The sequence below is a fragment of the Dioscorea cayenensis genome, chromosome 7, assembly GCF_009730915.1.
Source record: "Dioscorea cayenensis subsp. rotundata cultivar TDr96_F1 chromosome 7, TDr96_F1_v2_PseudoChromosome.rev07_lg8_w22 25.fasta, whole genome shotgun sequence".
Classification (NCBI taxonomy): Eukaryota; Viridiplantae; Streptophyta; class Magnoliopsida; order Dioscoreales; family Dioscoreaceae; genus Dioscorea; species Dioscorea cayenensis.
The window spans coordinates 10,375,435-10,396,553 of record NC_052477.1 but is presented as its reverse complement, the minus strand read 5'-3'; the positions used below and the strand labels follow the sequence as shown (position 1 = coordinate 10,396,553).

The window sequence follows — 21,119 nt, the reverse complement described above, 5'->3', positions numbered from 1 at the left end:
AACCCTAGGTTTCTCTACCAAATAACCCTAATCGGCTCCAGGGATTACTCAATTAACTCTTGAGGTTGCTAATGAAATTGTAAAGGTTTAAGCTTCTCTCTAACCCAAGCAAACCAAGAAAGTAAGGAGAACTCATTGATGTTATTAATTTAGAAACCTAGGAAGAAGAAAATTCAAGGATTACTCTAGATTGAAGCCATACAAAGCAAGCAAGCATTCCTCTCAAGATTCACCAACAACAACTAGAAAGGAGAACAAGAGATCAAGCTCAAAATCAAACTCACAAACCAACCCTAGCTCCATTCATCCAAAAGAAGAAGAAATGAGAGAATGGAAGTTTACCTTGAGGAAACAATGGATTGATCTCTAAGCTCCACAAACAAGCCAAGAATACCTCTAAAATCAGCCTTAAACTCCAAAGAAAGGCAAGGGAAGAGAGGAGGAGGAAATAAGAGGGTTTTGGGAGAAGAAAGCAATGAAAAATACCTTAAAACAAGCTTACAAACACAAAACCCTTGTATGTGCGGCCGCACACTAGGCTGTACACTGCTCTGCCTGGGGTGTGCGGCCCCCTGTGTGACCACACAGGAGTGCACACAGGGCCCAGGAGAGGTTGTGCGGCCTGTGCACAACCCACACACTCTCTGTGCGGCCTGTGCACAGCCCACACACCTTATAAACACCCAAAAAACACCCCGAAACCCTCGACAAGAAGCCCCAAACTACAAACAAGGAGGACTCAACTAAGACATCAAACAAACAAACAAACAAGGAAAGATCGAAATAAACTACTCTACACAAGAAAGGAAAAAGGTGACACACCACTAAAATCCTAGAAATCCAAAAAGGGATAAAAACAATCCTGCAACCAACAAAAATCCTTCTGCGATTGCCATATTGCTTTACTACCTTAAGGTATGGCTTTGGTTGATTCAGAAGTGGAATGATGGTTTCAAGGAAATAACAGTGCTAAACAGGGAAATCTATAGCAAACTTCTTCTCAAGACCTTCAACATTGAATAGAGGGCTTCATGGTGGGAACACAAAAGCACAAAGATGGGAAAGTCTTTGGGCTTATTCAATATTAGAAGATAAAGGGGCACTTGAGAGAAGGAACACAGGGCAACCACTACCACCCTCAGGATTTGTAACCACCTAAACCACTACTTCCCAACATGGAGAGATGGTGACAGGCAATGAATAAGTGTGTGGTGCATTTCTTTTCTTTTTTTTTTTTTTTTATGAAAAACAACACGGTGTTACCAACGGTATGGACTTAAAATGAATAATAATGATAAATGACTGAACTTATGTAAATAATGAAAATCAAGAGGGTAGTTTGTGAATAATCAAACTTGAGAGGGACTATTTGCTCATTGTCTCATAAATATATCCAAATATCATAGGGCCTTTCTAGAAATAATGAAAATTTACCAAGATTTAGTGGATAACTTTATTTTTCTAATTTTTTTGAATGGATTTTTATTTATTTTTTTAAATAATTGCCTTTTATATTTTCTCAAGAATATCTAAAACCAAATATTTGCCCAAATCTAAAACGGCGCTAAATATTTCCCGCTCAATTCGATGGAAGATTGCGGCAATAAAAACATTGCGCCAGTTCCTCGCAGTTCTCATCTCATCTCGGAAGAACACGATGGCCGGAAAGAGGCGCTTCTCGAGGTCCTTCTCTTCCCCCATCCCCATCGGTGAGCACGAAAACCCTAGTTAGAAACCCTAGAAAAGAGAACACGGATTGGATTTGGATCGAAACCCTAGTTTTCATTGTACAGGAAATTGCCGTGTTGAAATCGAAAGTAAAAACTTCGGCTGCAAACCGACCGAGAAGCAACTCACCATCTCCGTATCAGCGAAGGCGAAGATCAATATCTCAGGCAAAGATTTTATTCTTAAGCTATTCTTTAAATGCGGTTCGATGCATTTAATTTTGGTTGTTTGTTCTTGTTGCACAGTGGATGATTCAATGGATTGCGGTGGCAATCTTTTTACTGATCTCAAATGTCCAGATGTTGGTAATGCTTTCTTTTCTTGATTTTATTGGTTTTATTTCTAATATTTTTTTACTATAAATGAGTAAGAAGTTATCCTTTAGATTATAGGAAATGGTTTGTTCTATTAGTTTTGATTTTTGTACTTTTATTTTCTTCACTGAAGGAAAGGGATGCTTTCTATTCAAGGACTGTTCATATTTGCTTGTGAATCCCAAAAATGCTGATGAGCAGAGTAAATTTCTGCTTCAGGTATTTTTTTATTTTTTTATTTTTTGTTGACTTCCATAGATGCATGATCTCTAGCTTTGTGGAAGTGTATAAGTGTATTGCATGAAAAACCAAAGCATTATCTTTATATGTTGATTTTGTGACTTTAAGAGTGATTGGTAGTTAGGCAAAAAGACAATCATAAAAATAAGACTAAAGACTCAAAATTTATTTTTCTTGTTGTGATTTTATTCTTCTTATTCAATGCTCACCTTTATTTTCCTTTGTTGTAGTGTTTCCGTTTTACCAATATTATGGCCTACTTATTTCTCTTTAAAATCTTATTAAATATCATTACTGGGTTCTGTACTGTATGTTGTCCAATAGAAGTCTCTGCATGTAATTTTCAGCTTGATATTTTGGTAATTAGTAGACAAAATTTAGTCCTGAGTAATCTCTAATTTACCTTTCACTAAACAAGTATCATGTATTTTGATCTTTAGTGGTTCATATGGTCTATAAACTGCAAAGGCTTTTTTTGCGATAATGTAGTGCTTAGTTTGATAACTCTCCTTATTCCTTAAATATAGGAATATCTTCTAAAAAAGTGGCATCCTTAAATAAATAAATCTGCCCTAAAAAAAATCTCAGTCGATCTGTCAATTTTTTTTTAGGACTATTTTCATTAACATTTTGTAATTTGATGGCTATAGTAGCTTTATGTTTTCTTTCTAGATAGCTTTATTTTTTCTCTCTAGATTATCACTGATATTTCACTTTGTTAAACACTGTGCTGTATCTATTATTTAGTGAGTGATGTACAACTTGCTAAACCTTTTTAGCTTCAGGAAACTCTGAAAATTTATACGAAAGAGCTTCCAACAATGAATTATGCGGCAAATACTGGAAGGGAATCTCTATTTCTTGAAAAATCCTTATTAAACGGGTAAGCGGATCTTTCTTTCTTATGTTTTTTCACCTATCCTTCTTATGACAATCTTCTAGTTTATGATTTTATTTTTAGGAAAAATTGCTTGCACACCCCTATAAAACCATGAAATTGCTTAAATACCCCCATAAAATACTATTTGCTTGCATACCCTCATAAAACTAACTTTTTTACTTATATATCCCTACTGTTAGTTACCGTTAGCCACCGTTAGGGTTTATGGAATTAACCATACTTCCCACTTAGCCCAACTTATCAAAATTACTTAATTACCCTTAACATCATCCAAGGTCATAATTTTTAGTATGAAATTATTTGTTATTTTTTAGTATGAAATTACCCAATTACCCTTAACCATAGTATGAAATTATTTGTTATATATTGTTACACGTTGTAATTTTTACCTATTTTTAGGTTGTGTTTGTAAAGAGCATGTGATAATCTAAAATGTTTTAGAGATGTTTGTAAAAACCTTAAAATATGAATTTACTAAAAAATTCATGATTTTTAATAATTTTTAAAAATCATTAAAGCGTATATAAAAAATTATATTGGTTATCTATAATTTAAATAATTTAAGTCTATAAAATATAATAAAAAAATTTGATGGTTATATTAACAAACTCATAATGGTCATTTGTTGAATGAAATGAGTAATGTCTACAAAATAAGAAGAAAAAAAATTTCAAGGGGTATATAAGCAAACCCATTTTGGTAATTTATCCTTATTTCATCCATTGATTTAGCACCATTAAGAGTCAACTTAACCATAGGGGCATAGAAGCAAATATAATTGATTTGTAGGGGTATACAAACAAATATCATTTTTATGGGGGTATTTAAGCAAATTCATGATTTTACAGGGGTATGCAATTAAAAATCCCTTATTTTTATTTTGATTATTATTATTTATTTATTTATTTATTTATTTATTTATTTATTTTTAAAATTTTTAATCTTTTATTTTTGCCAATCTTAGATCCTCTGACCACTTTATATTACACTTTTTTCCCTGTAGGAAATATAACACTTTGATTTTGAGATCAAATTCCTGTAATACTCTTGAAGAGGTAATGTGTTGGATTTTTATTATCACTTTGAACATTGATTTCTCCCTTTTTTGGCTGTTGCTTTAGGTTTGTAAGAGTTATATAGTGAAGATGGTAACTGAATTCTGTGTGTTGCATATATTTTGATTGAACCAGATGCTGCTCTTAAATAAAATAAAAGCTATAACCTTTAAGGTCATGTCAACTGTGCATGCATATGTATTTTGTTATCTTTGTTGTATTGTGGAAGAATCAAGCTCTAGTTGCTTGACAATGTAAAGGGATGTACAAATAAAGAATTGATGATTTCATAATTTCAAATCATAAGACTGAACACTTATAAATTTGATTTTCTATTTATATCAATTATTGAACAATCCTTTGAAGGGTAAGCAACATAAAAATAATCAGTATAGACTTATGTTACATGTTCCTCGTAAATTATTTATTTTATCTAATTAGTGGCCTTTGTCTTTGCCATATCAAGTGGTATTATAGGATTTTCAACTTTATATTATTTCTAATTCTTATCCTAGTGCGGAAAACAGGCTGACATATACTCCATTGGCAACTTGGCATTTTAAACAGTATTTCCTGAATGCAGAGGAACTTTTTGTCTTTGCTTGTTCTTGACATTTTCATTTTGAAATCTTTTTCAAGAGTTCATTAATATATCTGTTTGTATATCTTTACTATTCCTTGCAAGTGGTTTTATGAGGTTTGGAAATAATAAAATTGGAATTGGTAACTTGCATATAGCTAATTTATAATAGTACAACTCATTTTTCTACATTTTAGTTGATACTCCATCCATTTTAGTTTTGATTCTCCTAGATTGTAGATGTTTGTTAATTTTTCTTGAAGTAACTTGTATATAAATGGTCTTCATCTTTATTCAATGGAATAGGAAAAGAGATCAGTGAGTACCTTTTCCTCTGTTTTCATTTCTTTAAATAATGCACTATTTCTTTAAGTTAATAATTATTTCTAATTCTTGTCCTAGTGCGGAAAACAGGCTGACATATACTCCATTGGCAGCTTGGCATTTTAAACAGTATTTCCTGAATGCAGAGGAACTTTTTGTCTTTGCTTGTTCTTGACATTTTCATTTTGAAATCTTTTCAAGAGTTCATTAATATATCTGTTTGTATATCTTTACTATTCCTTGCAAGTGGTTTTATGAGATTTGGAAATAATAAAATTGGAATTGGTAACTTGCATATAGCTAATTTATAATAGTACAACTCATTTTTCTACATTTTAGTTGATACTCCATCCATTTTAGTTTTGATTCTCCTAGATTGTAGATGTTTGTTAATTTTTCTTGAAGTAACTTGTATATAAATGGTCTTCATCTTTATTCAATGGAATAGGAAAAGAGATCAGTGAGTACCTTTTCCTCTGTTTTCATTTCTTTAAATAATGCACTATTTCTTTAAGTTAATAATTAAATCAAGAACTCATTGAAATGTGAGAAAAAAGAGATAAGAGGGAAACCAACTAAATGAAAAGAGAATCTCTAGTGTTACACTTCCTGTCTCCAAATTAAGTTGATTTTTCCTTTCATAGTCATGTTGCAAAATGCAACATTCTGATCAAGCTTCAATTGTGTACTCATTTTTTTTGTTTTTTGGCGGGACACAATGTTTTAACTACACCACTTGTTTCATTTCATTGGTCAATAACTGATAAAGTTGATATATGTGTTACATACCATATTATTAGATCAGTTCTTGTTTGAGAGCTTTGCCTCTTACTCCATTCCTCAAACTTGTAAAAGCTATTCACTAATTATTGCTTATAACAGCTCCCCAGTTAGTCAACTTTCGAAAATATGCCTTCATATGCCCATTTTTTTGTGCTTGATTCAACTGCTCTGAATTTAAATGATAATTACTTTTTGCTCCTTTCCATTTTATTAACTGAAAATGATTTTCTAATTATGCTAGATGTATCAAGTACTCACATTCTGCTTGAGAAGAAATTGAAAAACTATGGTTGTGTTTGGCTGGTCTGCTTTCTGTTTTTACTTTACCTTTTCTGTCTAATTTGATTTCTTAGTACTTGTTAGTTACCCCCTGTTTTTTTTCCATTTATTTGTGTAGTCCTCTTTTTCTTATTTTTTAACTTATTCTGTGAATTCAAATGTAACACTAATTTTGATGAATTTATGATTTTAGAGAATATAAAGAAAAAAATTGAGGACTGGAACATTTCTTTATGACGTATAAGAACTTCTTCATGAGAAATCTCTTAACATAACTTTGTCAAATAAAAGGTTGTTATTTGCTTGCATCCTCCTATTCAAGTACCTCATGTTCATGTACATTACCTTCGACATGTTTGTAGTAATGTTTCATTATGTTTAGCATCTCATAACAGTAACAGTAACACACTAAACAGTAACAGTAACAGTAATACATACATACGCACATATATAGACTTAAATTTGGTTAATCAATTGTTTTGTTTTCAGGTTGTGGCCGCTGTATCATATCAAATAATTCCTGCAAATACCCAATATGCTGAAATCCCTCTTGCTGCTGTCAGCTCAAGTTACCAGAACAAGGTGTAAAGCTGTTTTCATTTTATTACACACAGAAGGCTGTCTTTTGGTTTTCAGTTGTTTATACTTGATTGCTGGTAACTATGAGAAGAACCCTTAAGAATGGGTTAATAAAAAAAGTCATGAAGTTAGTTGCCAGAATGATATAGTTGGCACACATTGTCTAATAACTTACAGTTTAGTCATTAGTCCTGATAGTGACTGTAGCTGGGTGTTTATTTGATTACTAGGTTATTGTGGGTGGGGCAGCAGTAACCACCACCTTGTGTCTAAAAGTGATTGTGTTGAGTGCATGGGTAGTGGGCACGGGCCCATCTGGATCAAGATTTCATGAAGATAGGAAAACTACGGCTTCGTCCTTTGCACGCACAAATATTGTGATAATCAAAGTGGTTAGTGGACGTGTTGACCACTGGTTCTGGTCATGACTGTTGGTGGCATTGAGTGTGTGGAGTATGGTGGTGGTCCAAATTTTCTATTGGCTTAGGTGAAGGAAAATCTAAATGTCTACTTTTTACTTTTATTAAAGGGACCTAACTTGGTGGTGATCCTTTCTTTCTATTCTTGTAGGGTAGTAGGGGAGCAAATTTAACTAATGATGAGTACTCAAATCTGAAATGAAGAAGGAATTGTTTTGCCCATGAAATGCATAGTGTATTCATTAGTATTTACTTGCAAGATTCTATGCTTTAAAAGGAGTAATAATCACATTTTATGTACTAAATTTAATGACTACTTTTATTTATAGCTACTTGGTAATTTCTCCAGGAAGTATACCTTACTTTGTGCCTGCTGCAGTTTTTGACTCTAACTAGGTTTTAGAGGTTTCTTTGCATCTGCTGTCTTTCTATTAGCCATTGGTGTGTGCTGATTGTAAGTTATTTTCTGAAATATTCAAACGGCTAAGCCCAACCTTTTTAATTTCCCTAAATATGAGTATTGCATTTTTCTATGGATGTACACACTTGTTTCCTCCCATAGATAATAACCTGAAAGAGATTCAATAGATGCTTCAACATTTTCAGATTTTTATGTTCGCTGGGATATCTAAAAGTTGCATAAGATTCACTTATTCAATTTCTGTATTTTTTATTGTGCAACATTAATTTCAGGGCATTGGTAAGCTCCTGTTCAAAGAATTGAGAGATAGACTGCAGAAGGTTGGCATTTCAACCATATTGTGCTGGGGAGATGACGAGTCTGAAGGATTTTGGCTTAAGCAGGTATGTTTGATGAGTCGCAAGATACGTGCAAATTAGGAAAACCATTTTCTGTTCCAAAGCTGCTAACTTCACTGAGTTTACTCATTGCCTTCTTGACCTGAGAGAACAGATATTGGTTGGCTCACAGTTTTTCTTTTCCCACATAATGAAAGAACTCTTTCACTTTGTTTGGTTGGAGTATAGGGTTAAGGGGAACCTTTTTCGAATATTGGGATGTGAGGTTTTGGAGGGCAAAGCTTAATGTGATATTTTTGAAATGATTAATGTGTAAGTGAGAAATATACGAGTAGAGGAATGCAATAAATACCTTTGAGAAGGTTAACATGATGTTCTTTTTTTTTCAAATTTTTTGCCAAATAATCTTTTTTCAAAAATTAACAAATTATAAAAACTAATTTATAGAAATATTGCTACTTACAAAATGAGAGAAATTATCTACCTGTTGTGTTAATCTAATTATTTCTTTTTCTAGTTCCTCTAATTCTTCAGCATTTGCTACTGTGAATCTATTTTTTCATTGTTCTAGTCTTTCTTCATCATAGTTTACTTCAAAAGCCTATAAGCTTACTGATTTGGAGGTATCTCTTTTATATAGTGCTGAGAGGGTTCAATTTAACTCTTTTAAATGGTTGTCCTTTAATATTCTATTGTTTCTTGTAGGACTTTTAATTGTTGCTGCATATGTATTAAGGTTTCATATATATTTTGGAGATTCTTAACTTCTACCCTTTTATACTTTTTAATTTTCTATTTGTTCTTTCTTGTGGACCAAATCTTGTTTCCATTAATATTGTATTTCTCTGTCTTACGTATATCTTAAAATCTATATAAGCTCTTATTTCTTTAATTAATTTATTTTGTTGTTTCCTACTATTCAAAGTAATATGGTCAATCATATCTTCTAATTCTACTATGGATTTTGCGTTTAATAATTCTTTCATTTTAACAATAGCAACTTTCTTTTTTGTCTTGCATTTCTATTTATTTTTTTTTTCCCATTTGTCTATAGTTTTCCTATAGCATTCACATCTTTTATACATTCTCTTAAATTCAATATATCTTTGTGCGTCTCCTAACCAAACTATTTTCTTTGCTATTATCTGCTTATTTAGAGTTTTATGTTTTCTTACTGATCCTTCTGTATACCATTCAAAACATCGTTCTTCTTTTCTATTGTCATGATTAAATTCTTGAACTTCTTTCATAGGTATATGTAATATTCATAAGTAATTGTGTCTTTTACCCATCTATGATTTATTATCTTATGCTTTATTATTTTATGTATCATCTTTATTACGGTTTTATGGAAATAAGTTTTCCTGTATCCTAGGATTCATTCTCGCAAAAGCAGCTTTGAATAGATTGATATTTCTCAATTAAGCTTATAATTTCTGTCATTTTCTATGTTGCAATATTTCCATAATTAGATTTAACTTTGTCAAAAGCTTATAATTACATATAGCAACATAATTATAAATAATCCAATAATTTAATACTCCGAGATTAATACCTTCATCAGGATTTGATTGAGATGGTGGTGTATTTTAACTCTGGCAAATGACTTGATCATGGAGTATTTAACTAAGTTGAGGGGTATAGGGTAGTTTGGTTATTGATTATGGGAGGAGTTACTATTAGAATTCAAATTCACGGACTGCTATAGTGCTTATCCAAGTGCTGCTTCAGTGCTTGTCCCCATATGTTTGGCTGGGGGAGCATGTGCCATTCCTTAACCGCAAAGGGGGTTTAAGTGTTTACATTGTTCATCCATGATGTAAGTTTTTTCTTTTACTTATTAATTCCCTATTTACATATATTTGTATTAAAATAGAACAACTTCATTTCATCTAAGAATTTCAAATAACTTTATCTATGATCTTAAATGTGAACTAGTAACCTTGCACCATGCTTGGTTGGGAAATAAGTACAATTCCCTCAACTAAACAACTTGGTATAAGGTTTACATATTGTTATAAAAATTTAATTTTTAAATAAATATATGCAATAAGTAATTTAAAAGCATGAATATTAATGAATATTTACTTTTATTTAGAAATGTAAAATTTTAATTTGAAAGCATTTATTAGTATTAATTAATTTATACTTTGGTCACCTTAAATCAAAGTTTCCCCTCAAGCACAATATTTGAAAAAGACCTTTAACCCCACTTTTTATTCCTTATTTAAATACCACATAGGTGCAGAGCTGCAATATGCAAATTTTTTCCATGTGTTTCTGTAGGACAGCCAGAATAAATATTTACAATTAATTGATAGAAGAAGCTCCTTATCACTTGTGTTGTGGTGTCCTGTGTGTGAGGGTCACGCTTGTCTTGCTGTTATCAAACACCACTTAGGTGTAGATCAATATGCAAATTTTTTCCGTGTGTTTCTGAAAGACAGCCGGAATAAATATTCACAATTAATTGATAGAAGAATCTCTTTATCACTTGAGTTGTGGTATCCTGTGTGGTCTCAATTCTATCATTTCTTAAAATGAAAGGAAGTACTTTACCTTTGCATGTGAGTGTGTGCATGTGCTTCTTGCTCTTGCAATTAAATTCTTAATTTGTGTTTGTGCTGCTTTTACACGCTTCTGATCAACGTAGATGCCACTTTGCAGGGTTTCATGTCAATAGGTAAGGTAGATCATAAAGGAAAAGCTTGCAAGCTACCAATAAAACCTAATATTAGGCGGGCATTGTGCTTTCCTGGTGGTTCCACTCTTATGATTGCTCATCTCAAGAATGATATTGGTTTAGATGATGCTCCAAGATGCAATTTGTGCATCTCTTCTGAGGTTGGTGCTTTATTACCTTATGATTGTGTCAACACAAATCCTGGGCTTGTGAAAGCAAAGTTAGAAGGCTCTCCATGGAGTGGTACTGTAGATAAACACTTCATCCATCAAATCCAAGGAAAGAGTCCGTGTCATGTATCAGTGAAAAGTGGGTTCTGTGAAGACAAGCAAGCTGCTGAAGGTAAGAGAGTTTCAGCAAAATATATTGTAGAAAACAAGGGAACAATTTTGTTTTAGTGATCGAGTCACTTCTCAGGAGTTGGAGTGTTTTCGTGGGCTTTTTGCTCCTGTTCTGTTTTGTTTTGTTTTGGTTTCAGCATATGGGTTTCAGTCAGCTTGTGTCTTCTTCATTTTTCAATTCAGGCATCTGTGAATTAGAGTCCTATATTCACTATCAAGTTCTATTACAATTGCACTTTTATGAAGTTTCAGCCTCCATGGGGTGGTTGCTTCTGCGAAGGTTTCAAGCATAATGTTTCAATCTTGCCCTTTGTGCCTCTTTGTTCTTTTATAGTTCAACCCATTTTTTTTTCCTATGAAGTCTCTTGGTTACGCTAGGCTCGTATACTTAGGAGTTCAGTTCATGTCTGCTGTTATTTAATCTGTGAATGATTGTTTATTTGCTTTTTTAGTAGGTATCTCTGCTGGTGCTGGTAGAATGCCATGTTGTGGTAAATTGGTTTCTTGTAGTAAAGGGTGGTGCAATGCTACTGAAAATGATGTAGTGCTGGAAGATACCGTATATGATGATGCTGATGGTAGCGCGTATAATTCTGGGAAGGGTGTAAAGAGGCAGATTTCCGAAGCTTTATCATCTTCACTAAAGTCAAAGCGAGTTAGAGGTGGCCATCATATTCAGTGTTGCCCGTGTTCAAGTCAAATTATTCCTTACGATGGACTAAGTAAACTAGACTCTGATACTCGCCCCTTAGGCATACTTCCCATGGAATTATGTGATGCTGAAATGTCTAAGGATCTTAATGATGTTACTCATGTGGGATCTGATGCCAAAGGAAATAACTCATTGGCTGACATTCTGGTCTCTGATGTACTCTGCGCCAAAATCATGTTCATGAATATTGCTGATGAGATGAAGAAAGCTTCGCTTGTGAAGGTAAACATATGTATCTCTGTCTTATCTAAACTTATTGTGCTTGTAATAAGTTATGCTCCATGTATGCTCTGATTCTACAATTAAAATAGCATAAGTAACTGACTGAAGTAAATTCATTTCTAGGCTACATGTCTTTCTAAGCAACTGAATTTATAGTTAGAAATATTGTCTGTAAAATGTCTAAAGTCCAGGCTTGTGAGGCACATTGAAATTAGAAAATAGGAAATCAAGATATTTCATAGTTGTAAACATGAGAAATTCTATAATTCCAATGCATATTGCTTGGAATCTTAGAAGGTAGGAAGAAGACAAAACGATATACGCAGAGAGGATATGCTGAATGTAATAAGAGTACAATGCAAGACGATGTTATGTACGACAGTAATACATGCACCGCTGACTTTATAAGCGTTCTGCAATGCTGTTGGCTCATTTATTTTATGTCGGCATAATAATCACTGGTGCTTTTCCATCTGGATTTCCTGCATCTTATCCGATCTAATTTGTGAAAATTTGTTCCGATCTTCTTTTCATTTATTGCAATTTAGATCTTGGCAATAGACTATTGGCGGAAAATGCATGAATAATTGGATGGTTAACAATTTAACCCTCAAGGGCATTTTTTTGGCCATAGGCACCAACTGTAATGATAATTAGATATTTTGATGTTTCTTTGAAGCTTGTGAAACTTATATTCTTTTGTAATCAAACAATGTTGAATTTTTTATCAAAGAATGTTGAAATTTTAGGCAAAATTATAGAGCTGAAAGGGTAGCATAATGTAATATCTTTTATTCCCTTCACTGTTTCTGAGATATTCCTTATTAAAATTTAATAACATCAAACCTGCTGAGAGAGTTTGCAATGTTTGTATGGCTTACATAGTCATCATCAAGTCAAAAATTAAGCAAGTTCATATTTTATGACTTTAGAGGGCAGTAATTGATTAGAAGCTAATAAATCTTGCCAATAATTTTTCATTATCATTTTTCTTTTGTTGCACATAGCATAGTGTTACTTATCAAGGATAATACTGGATAGCCATAGGAAGTATTGAACAATCATCAGCAAACAAATTCCCTTTCGTTTCTTTCATTCCTGACCATATTATTTACAATCAATATGAATTATGTCTATCCAAGGGCATCACACACATGTCACATGTATGTCTATATGCGTTTTTGTCTCTTGGAGCACGCAATTGACATGAAGGACTTCTGACTGGGTATTTATCTTATTAATTATTTTATTTTGTTGACGAATCTTGCTTGATCAGCTGATTCCTAGTATCCTCTCTTTTTATGATAAATTACTCTTGTAAATGCAGGTAGTTCATGAACTAGGTGGTTCAGTAACTTGTGATGGAAATTCAAGCACTCATGTCATTGCAGGGAAAGTTAGACGGACTCTTAACTTCTCGACAGCACTTTGTTCAGGGTTGGCATTTCTTCTTTTGTTGCTTGTATTTAGGCCTAGATTATATTATACCTTTATATTGTACTTGATACAGTGTTCTAAAATACTGTTCAGGTGGTCATGTAGCAGTTATGTTATATTATATATGCACATCTGTCTTGATTTCATTTTATACTATGGAAACATAGATGCAGTCTTGTCCATAGACTTCAAAAGGAAATTTTTCAATGTTCATAAAGCACATGCTTTATTTGTTGAACTAAATGCAGGATCACAGACAGCTCAAACTTTTATAGATATATTTTTTTATTGGATTATATCAATTTATGTTCAATTACTAAAATCAGCAAAGTGTAATGAGTTATTAATATAGCATTATGCTGATACTATAGTGGGCAAAATATTGTCTCACTGCTCATGGAAGTATTCAGCCTTGAAGGCTGTGAAAAATGTTGTACAAAGGAAAATTTCTGTTGATTGTTTGATGCAAACCAACCACAACAATAATCAAAACATCAAAAGCTATGAATTCATCTGCTATAATTTCTAGGAGCAGTCTTAGAGATTACTATGGAGGCTTCCATACTTTATACAAGGGAACATGAGGGTGGAGTTGCAGGCGTAATATTACTGGCATAATCTGGATGACAGTGGTATCCTTCTATACTTAACTGGAATAAACACATGATAAGTTATAAGAGAGAAATATCCCTAGATTATTAAAATGCCTAAATAGCTTAAGTGTATTTTTTGAGTAGTATTTCGACCTTTGATGGATTGAGTGCTCATAAATGAATTGAAATGCTAAACGTATAATTTTAACTCTTGATATTGCTGCCAACTTATGTATACACCGTAGGAACGATTTTGTACTTCTTCATTGCTTTAACTTCCAAGTTCCAACCAATTTGAAAAAATAGGGATCTCATAGCATTTAGGTGTGGTAATATCTTATACAGAGGTAAATTAATTGTTTTCATATCAGTTTAAACTGATATTCTTGAGGTCGTCACATGCAGTGCTTGGATAGTCTCACCAAACTGGTTGAAGGCAAGCTTCAGGGAACGCAAGTTTTTAGGTGAGTCGGCATTTTAACAATTTTAAAATCCTTTTTCTTAAGTTTATCTTTTTGGGCATGTTGGTGTTTAATTGATGATATTTACAGAAGCATGCATGCTGAGCTCTTAACTTGAACTGTATTTGCAAAAAGTTGTGTATAATTAGCTGTTTACTTTTTCTGTGTCAAAGGTGAAGAGCATTACATTTTGGAAGATGAAGATTACCTGTCAAAATACAAGTGTAAACTTAAGGATGCTGTATTAAGAGCCAAAGCAAATCCTCGTTCCCTGCTTAATGGATATCATTTCTGTCTTGCTAGGCATATTCAGCCCTCCTTCGATATCCTTTCAACTATCATCGAGTCTGCTGGTGGAGATGTAAGTATCCTCAGAGTCTTAGGAGGAACGTCATCTCATGTTTTATTAATTTGTAGGTTAGGCAATTTTTTTTCCCACTAATTTCGGGCATGACCTCTGTGAATTTGACATTGAAAGCACAGGGACAAAGATCCATTTGGGGTGATTAACCTTTCTTCCATGGAAGAGACATGCATGTTTAGGTTTGGTTTGCTTGCGTTTACAATTTCTCCTATTTTAACAGGGAACTTGTAAAATATGAATCAAAATATTGTTTTAATAACCATCAGCTTTGTTTAGCTGCCTTATGCCTAAAGTAGGCCGTTGCCAAGTCTCTGAAATTTACTGTTGTGGAGGGAGGCTTGGCTTGGATGCCTTAAGCCTAAATATCTAGTTTGTATATATGATGGAGTGAAGATGGTGTATAGTGTGTAAAATATGACACATGGAAAAACTGGTATCTATGTAAAGACCACGGGAATGATGGTATTCAGTTGATACATACAGTATATGATGGAACAGAGTAGTTGACTAGCACTGGAAGATGCATGTTGCAGTTGTAAGTTTGCTGTTGGCCATTTATATTAGTTTCTAGTTATATTGATGTCCTAAACCTGAGACGACCATTTTATCTGATTAGAGTATATTTACCTTATTTTTTGATAATTGGTGAACTATTAACATTAACTTAAGTTGACAAATATTATCAGATTTAAGGTTATTGAAAGCATCAACCAATATACAAAATATAATGCCTTTCAATATGCCTTTTATGGTTTATATCGTTAAAATAAGCATGCATGATATATATATATATATTTAATAGTCTCACAGCCACTTTCAAAGTTGAGGGATATATTTGACCTGTTCACTATTAGCTGTATTTTAGAAGGGTTTGGCATTCCAAAAGATGCAAACCACTTTAATAGTTGTTTGATTGAAATAAATGACACCAAATGTCCCTCTGTACTAATGGAATGGATCTCCAAGTGCTTTGTGTCAGATAATTTGTTCTTTCCTTGTTTCACCTCTTGAATATGAAATCACAATTTACTCTTGAGATAATTTCTTTACTACTATGTTGAGAGATATTCTGTATGAGATCTACATATTTTATGCAAGAAAAATTATTGGACTAGATTTTGCCTGATAATTAGTAACTTTTGCACATAGCATGACATCTAACACGTCCTATTTAGTTTAATTTAATTTAATTTAATTTATATATATATTTATTTATTGTGATAATCGTGAATAATTGGTTAATTTTCTGTCCAGTGTTCATATTTTAAACCCATAATTGAACTGGATATCCCAATCTATATGAAAATACTATAGCTAAATTACTAAATACAAATTAAAAAAATTAAACCGTCAATGCTGAATTTAGTTGGTTTTAGCCGCATTATGCACACTTCCAAAGAACTTCAGGCATGAATGCACGTAGATACTCACCTGTGTATAAACACAAATGACTTAGTGTATCAGTATGCTATTAAAAAAAGTTCTCTTTTATTTATTTATTTATTTTTTTGCTTGCAGAAGCATTATTTTGTCTGTGCTTCGAAGTGGCTCATTTCTCCTATTTTGTGATTTAGTTATTTTTTGCTTCTCCCAATTGCTGAAGAATTTTAATTGGAAATGCGGTGCTTATCTGAAAGTTGCAGAGATTGAATTTGTTCCTGCGTAGCAAATTTGAAATAGAAAACATATGCTGCTATGCATCTCTTGATAATGACACGTTCTAATTTGCCATATATTTTAGCTTTTGTGAAATTCCATACTCACCTTTGGATGTATCTATCTTTTACCTTAATTTTTAAGGAAATGGGCATTATTAGTATATATTTGTGATGAACATTACTCCAAAGTGTTGCCTTGCTTAGAGTTGGCTATAATTTTGATCCTTATTTGACTTTCAGAATGCAGTCTTTTTTCTATTTTACTGCATTTGTATGTAATTACATCAATTTTACTGATTCTTTTGTTATTAATTCTTGGGGTGTCTGATTTGCTTTCGATTCCCTTAAAGCTGAAAAGCTTTAATGGGATTTGTCCAGATTATAATGCCTCGAATAAGTTAGGCTACTATATAGAAAATTATCTAGTCTTGACTCAGTGACTAATCCTTATCTATGCTCTGAGTATAACCTTAAGCCTTATTACTATGATATTTCAACTTGCTGCTTCTTGTTAATCCTGTAGCCGAATGTGAATTGTTGATTAGGTGTAATGCTTGATTCTCATATGTCCTAATCTTAGATGAGACATACTGTGTCAAAATTGTTGATATTGAGTAATGTTAATTTTCAGGTTATTGCTAAGCTTGCAAATATAAAGGAGCCCTCACGTACAATCTTCTTAGCGTGTGAGGAAGACATGACAGAAGCATTGGCCGCTGCAAAGAAAGGGGTGCGAACATTTAGCAGCGATTGGTTCATGAATTGTATAATGAGGCAAGAACTTGATTTGGAGGGTCCTCAGTTTGCGGAATCCCTGTAAGATGGAGTTTCAAAATGCCTATTTAACTATGAACAATGAAATAATGTCACTGTGATGCGGCCTTGCTTGGTGTGTTTATATATATATTGTTGGGATATATTTGATTTTCACTTTTATGTGTATCTGAAGTTTACCAGAGAATTGGTATTTTATTTTATTTTATTTTTCTGATATTGAGTGAGGATTTTTATTTGCCTTACCAAACTTTGATTGACTTGATGTCAATCAAAAGTAAATATGTTAAGACTAAAAAGTTTATTTTTTTAAATAATTGTAATTGTTCATTAAAATATAATTTATATATTTTGAATTAATTATTAAATATGTTTAGGTAGTTAAATTTCATATACCATGGGTGGTGAATTTTCCGTGCCTCGGAAGAGTTTTTTAAGTAGAGTTTAGCGTAGAAATTCATCTAGCAATATATGATTATATGGCTACTTATGTTATGTACATCATGCATCTATAATGTTCACCGGCATTTGAGCTTCTGGCTTGGCTTTAACTATAGTTGCAATAAATGGGTAAATATTATGATAGGTCACCAAGTTATATTTATTTTTCACTTTGGATATCAAACTGCAATTTGTATCAAATTAATTATCAAACTTCAATCATCTAAGGGAGCTTATCAAGGATTCACTGACATGGACACTGAAATTATCACATGAACGCTGTCTTTATCCATCACTAGCTTCAAGGGGACTTGCCATTTAGCGTAGAAAATCACTTGAGCGCCATGTTAATCTAACAAGTTAACATGTTAGCCCTTCTTTCGTTTATTTTATTTTTATTTTTTATTTTAACTTATCCATTTGAGAGCTCGCAAGAGATGAAAGGGTGAGGAAGTTCATACCAAGGATTTAAAAACCGGACCGGACCGGCCGGTTGAACCGGTTGAACCGGGAACCGGCCGGTAAACCGGTCCGATTACTCACATAAAATAGTAATGAGCCCGAGTCGGCGGTTCAGCCCGGTTCAACCGGTGAACCGGTGAATCGGTTGAACCAGGGACCAGCTAATTTATTAATTTAAATTATTTAATTGGTTTATTTATTTTTATAATTAAAAAAACTTAAATAAAGTTAATAAACTTATTAAATTGGTCCAAATTTCAAAAAAAGGCAAAAAGTTAAAAAAATAAAAAAATAAAAAAAACAAAAATGCATAAGATATTAATATATTATGATTTATTATCATTAATTTATTATAATTAACTTATAATTTTTATGCTAATCAATAATTAAATCATTAAAGTTAAAAGTATTAAAGTATTAAACTAAACATTTCAATGGTTTTGGTTTTTTTATTTTTTTAATTATTATTGTTGTTGTATACTTGTATACTTATATTTTTATTTAATTATTTATTTTTTTAATATTTGTTGTATAGTTATATCCTTGTATGTATGTATATTAAAAAAATTTTTAATTTTTATATAAAGTTGAGACTTTGTGACTTTATAAAGGTAATTTAACTTTGTCATATCTAATTTTTGTATTTTTTTATTATTTTTTTCTTTATTTTTTTGAAGTTATTTTTTTACTTATTTTTTTAATTTTTTTAATTTTTTTAAGTATTTATTTATTTGAAAAATTAATTCCGGTTGAACCAGACCGGTTCAACCGGTTCATCGAGTTGGACCGGAACGGTTGCCTAACTGGTTCGACAACCGGTCCGGTTATTAAAACATTGGTTCATACTACAATTGCTTATATGAAGCACCTGTTATTTTATTTTTAATTTTTTTGTAATTTATTATTATTATATTGCCTCTTTCCTATAAGCAAATGCGGATCAACATTGCAGTCAATGGTACAACTCTTGTTTTGTTAACATTATTATCCTAAGCTCAATCTATTAAGTTCCTATATGCGTACCCAAACACTTTGTTAGAGTTAATTTAACTCCATTAATGTGATAGTTCTTTGATCATTTCTTAGGCTATATAAGCTTAATATAGTAATAATTAAGTTCCTATACAACTACAAGTATTTTTTATCATTAATTCTTGTTACAGTGATTCAACGGTTGGATGGTGTACATACTTTCTTGGGTTGTCACATTAACTATCATGTGCCGGTCCTACAGAACGGGGTGTGATAATAGTAGCAAATGAGCTATAGTTTTAATCACCAAATGGCAAAACACACATGTTGTGGTTGGCAGGAGATTGCACCTTCTTTTTTAACCAGAGTATGCGAATTCTATTGGCTGATTCTAGTCAAATGAACATATTAATTTGATGTAGACGTAGAGCTTTCCAAATGGTTTGCTTCACTTCACATCGGGAACCTCCATTATCTAGAAATCTATGAAATGATTTTACTGCAAAACTATCATTGGATATTAAGCACCATTGGTTGATATCACTGCTTCCAGAGTCTTGATTACAAACCTTGGTGATAAACAGCAGGTAGTGGAGCTGTTTATCAAGAGTGAACAAGGCCCCTCACCATGCACTGTGGTTGTTTGGAATTTCTAAAAAATTTCTGCTTAGTTTTTTCCTTTTTCCCAACAACCTTATATTGACTTATCTACCTAATTTAGAACAAAGTCGTTGACACGTCCCAGACCACTAGTGTGATGCAAGCCTAAGCACTAGCAGACAATTGCGAATACTATTCCAAAAGAAAATTCTGGAGAATCTTTGTGGTTTGTGTTTTTGGGAAAAAGAGCTTTTGCAAGCTATTTATTCAAAAAGAAAAATACAGAAAATAGGACAAATGGAAAAGAGGAAAAAAACAGCTGGCAAAGAAAAACATTGAAACAAAGCAAAAGAAAAGACAATAAAAAAATATTATAAAGGAATCCCATTCATTTGCAAGTGCTTTTATGATCCAACGGGGGAGATCCCTGCCTTGATGGAAGAGAGTAAGAGTATGCATATTAAATCCATGAGTGGCTAGACTATAGGCAACACACATCCAAGTTCTGGGTATGATGTGAAGTTGAGGATTGCCCAAATTAATCAAAAGATTACTGGTGCTAGAAACCATCATATATATTCTCCAAATTGGTAGTGGATTGCCGTTCTCGAGAGCTTTGAAGAGGTCAACACTTGCCATGAAGATAATGGAAGAAGATAGTGGAGATGACGAGGGTTCCACTGACGACGAAGACGATGAGATGCTAGATGAGGAAGATGAACCAGAAGACTCTATGACTTTGGTGCAATACCAGGCTTGGGTCAGACGGGAGGCTCTCATCAAAAAAGGAGTTCATGCTGAGGAAATCTCGCCGAAGAAAGGCAGAATGGAAACCGGAGGTCCTGGACCTTGAAGCTGTTGTCTATCCTTCTCATTCTTCTTTCCAAGGAAGTTCTTTCCATTTTTCTTCTATTTATGTTTATTATGAACTCAGCTAAAATTATATGTTGAATTGCAGGGGTATCTCCGATCGGGATAATGCTTCTCGGCTCACCAGACTCATCAAAAAGCTTAAACCATTTTGGTTTGTTTAGTTGAAACCCGCGCCAACTCTGATCGTGTTGATCGCTTCTGTAAAAAAATTCCTAAATACTGGGAGTGGGCCATTGTCCTCGCCGATGGTTTTTCAGGTGGTATCTTTATTCTTTGGAACTCGGCCATCGGTCGAGTCACACCTATTTCTATTTCCCGTCGTGCGTTGCATATTGTGGTTTCCTCTACTTTTTCCAAAAATTTTATTATCTCGGTGGTTTATAATTCTTCTCGCTGCCTAAACCAACGGTTTCTTTGGCACGAGCTTTCTAAAATTTCTTATCTTAAGCTTCCTTGGCTCATTCTGGGGGATTTTAACTCTATTCTTTTAAGAACTGAGCACAGGGGCGGCTCTTTCTCTTACTATAGCCGTAAATCCAGATTTTTTTAATGATTTTATTGATAG

At 32.9% G+C, this 21,119-nt stretch overlaps 1 protein-coding gene across 3 annotated transcripts; it reads left to right on the top strand.

Moving 5' to 3' along the window:
• Positions 1-1,568: 1,568 nt before the first annotated feature.
• On the top strand, positions 1,569-17,429 carry LOC120264968. Of its 3 annotated transcripts, none has more exons than XM_039272897.1 (14): positions 1,569-1,709; positions 1,794-1,895; positions 1,974-2,033; positions 2,176-2,261; positions 3,068-3,165; positions 4,187-4,238; positions 6,694-6,786; positions 7,896-8,006; positions 10,629-10,986; positions 11,438-11,919; positions 13,247-13,356; positions 14,355-14,413; positions 14,584-14,771; positions 17,064-17,429. In XM_039272897.1, exons 1-14 carry the CDS (start codon positions 1,658-1,660, stop codon positions 17,250-17,252), a joined length of 2,040 nt encoding a protein of 679 aa, XP_039128831.1. In that variant the 5' UTR covers positions 1,569-1,657; the 3' UTR covers positions 17,253-17,429. The 3 variants fall into 3 exon arrangements, with proteins under 3 accessions (XP_039128831.1, XP_039128830.1, XP_039128829.1); XM_039272896.1 differs by having other exon boundaries at positions 3,062-3,165; positions 11,441-11,919; XM_039272895.1 differs by having other exon boundaries at positions 3,062-3,165.
• Positions 17,430-21,119: the final 3,690 nt, after the last annotated feature.

Bases quoted from the DNA above. Each gene is read 5' to 3' on its own strand.
- LOC120264968 (XM_039272895.1), top strand. From the start codon at position 1,658: ATGGCCGGAAAGAGGCGCTTCTCGAGGTCCTTCTCTTCCCCCATCCCC. The intron at 2,034-2,175 runs GTAATGCTTTCT...TCTTCACTGAAG, and splicing joins TCTCAAATGTCCAGATGTTG to GAAAGGGATGCTTTCTATTC. The intron at 2,262-3,061 runs GTATTTTTTTAT...AAACCTTTTTAG, and splicing joins AGAGTAAATTTCTGCTTCAG to CTTCAGGAAACTCTGAAAAT.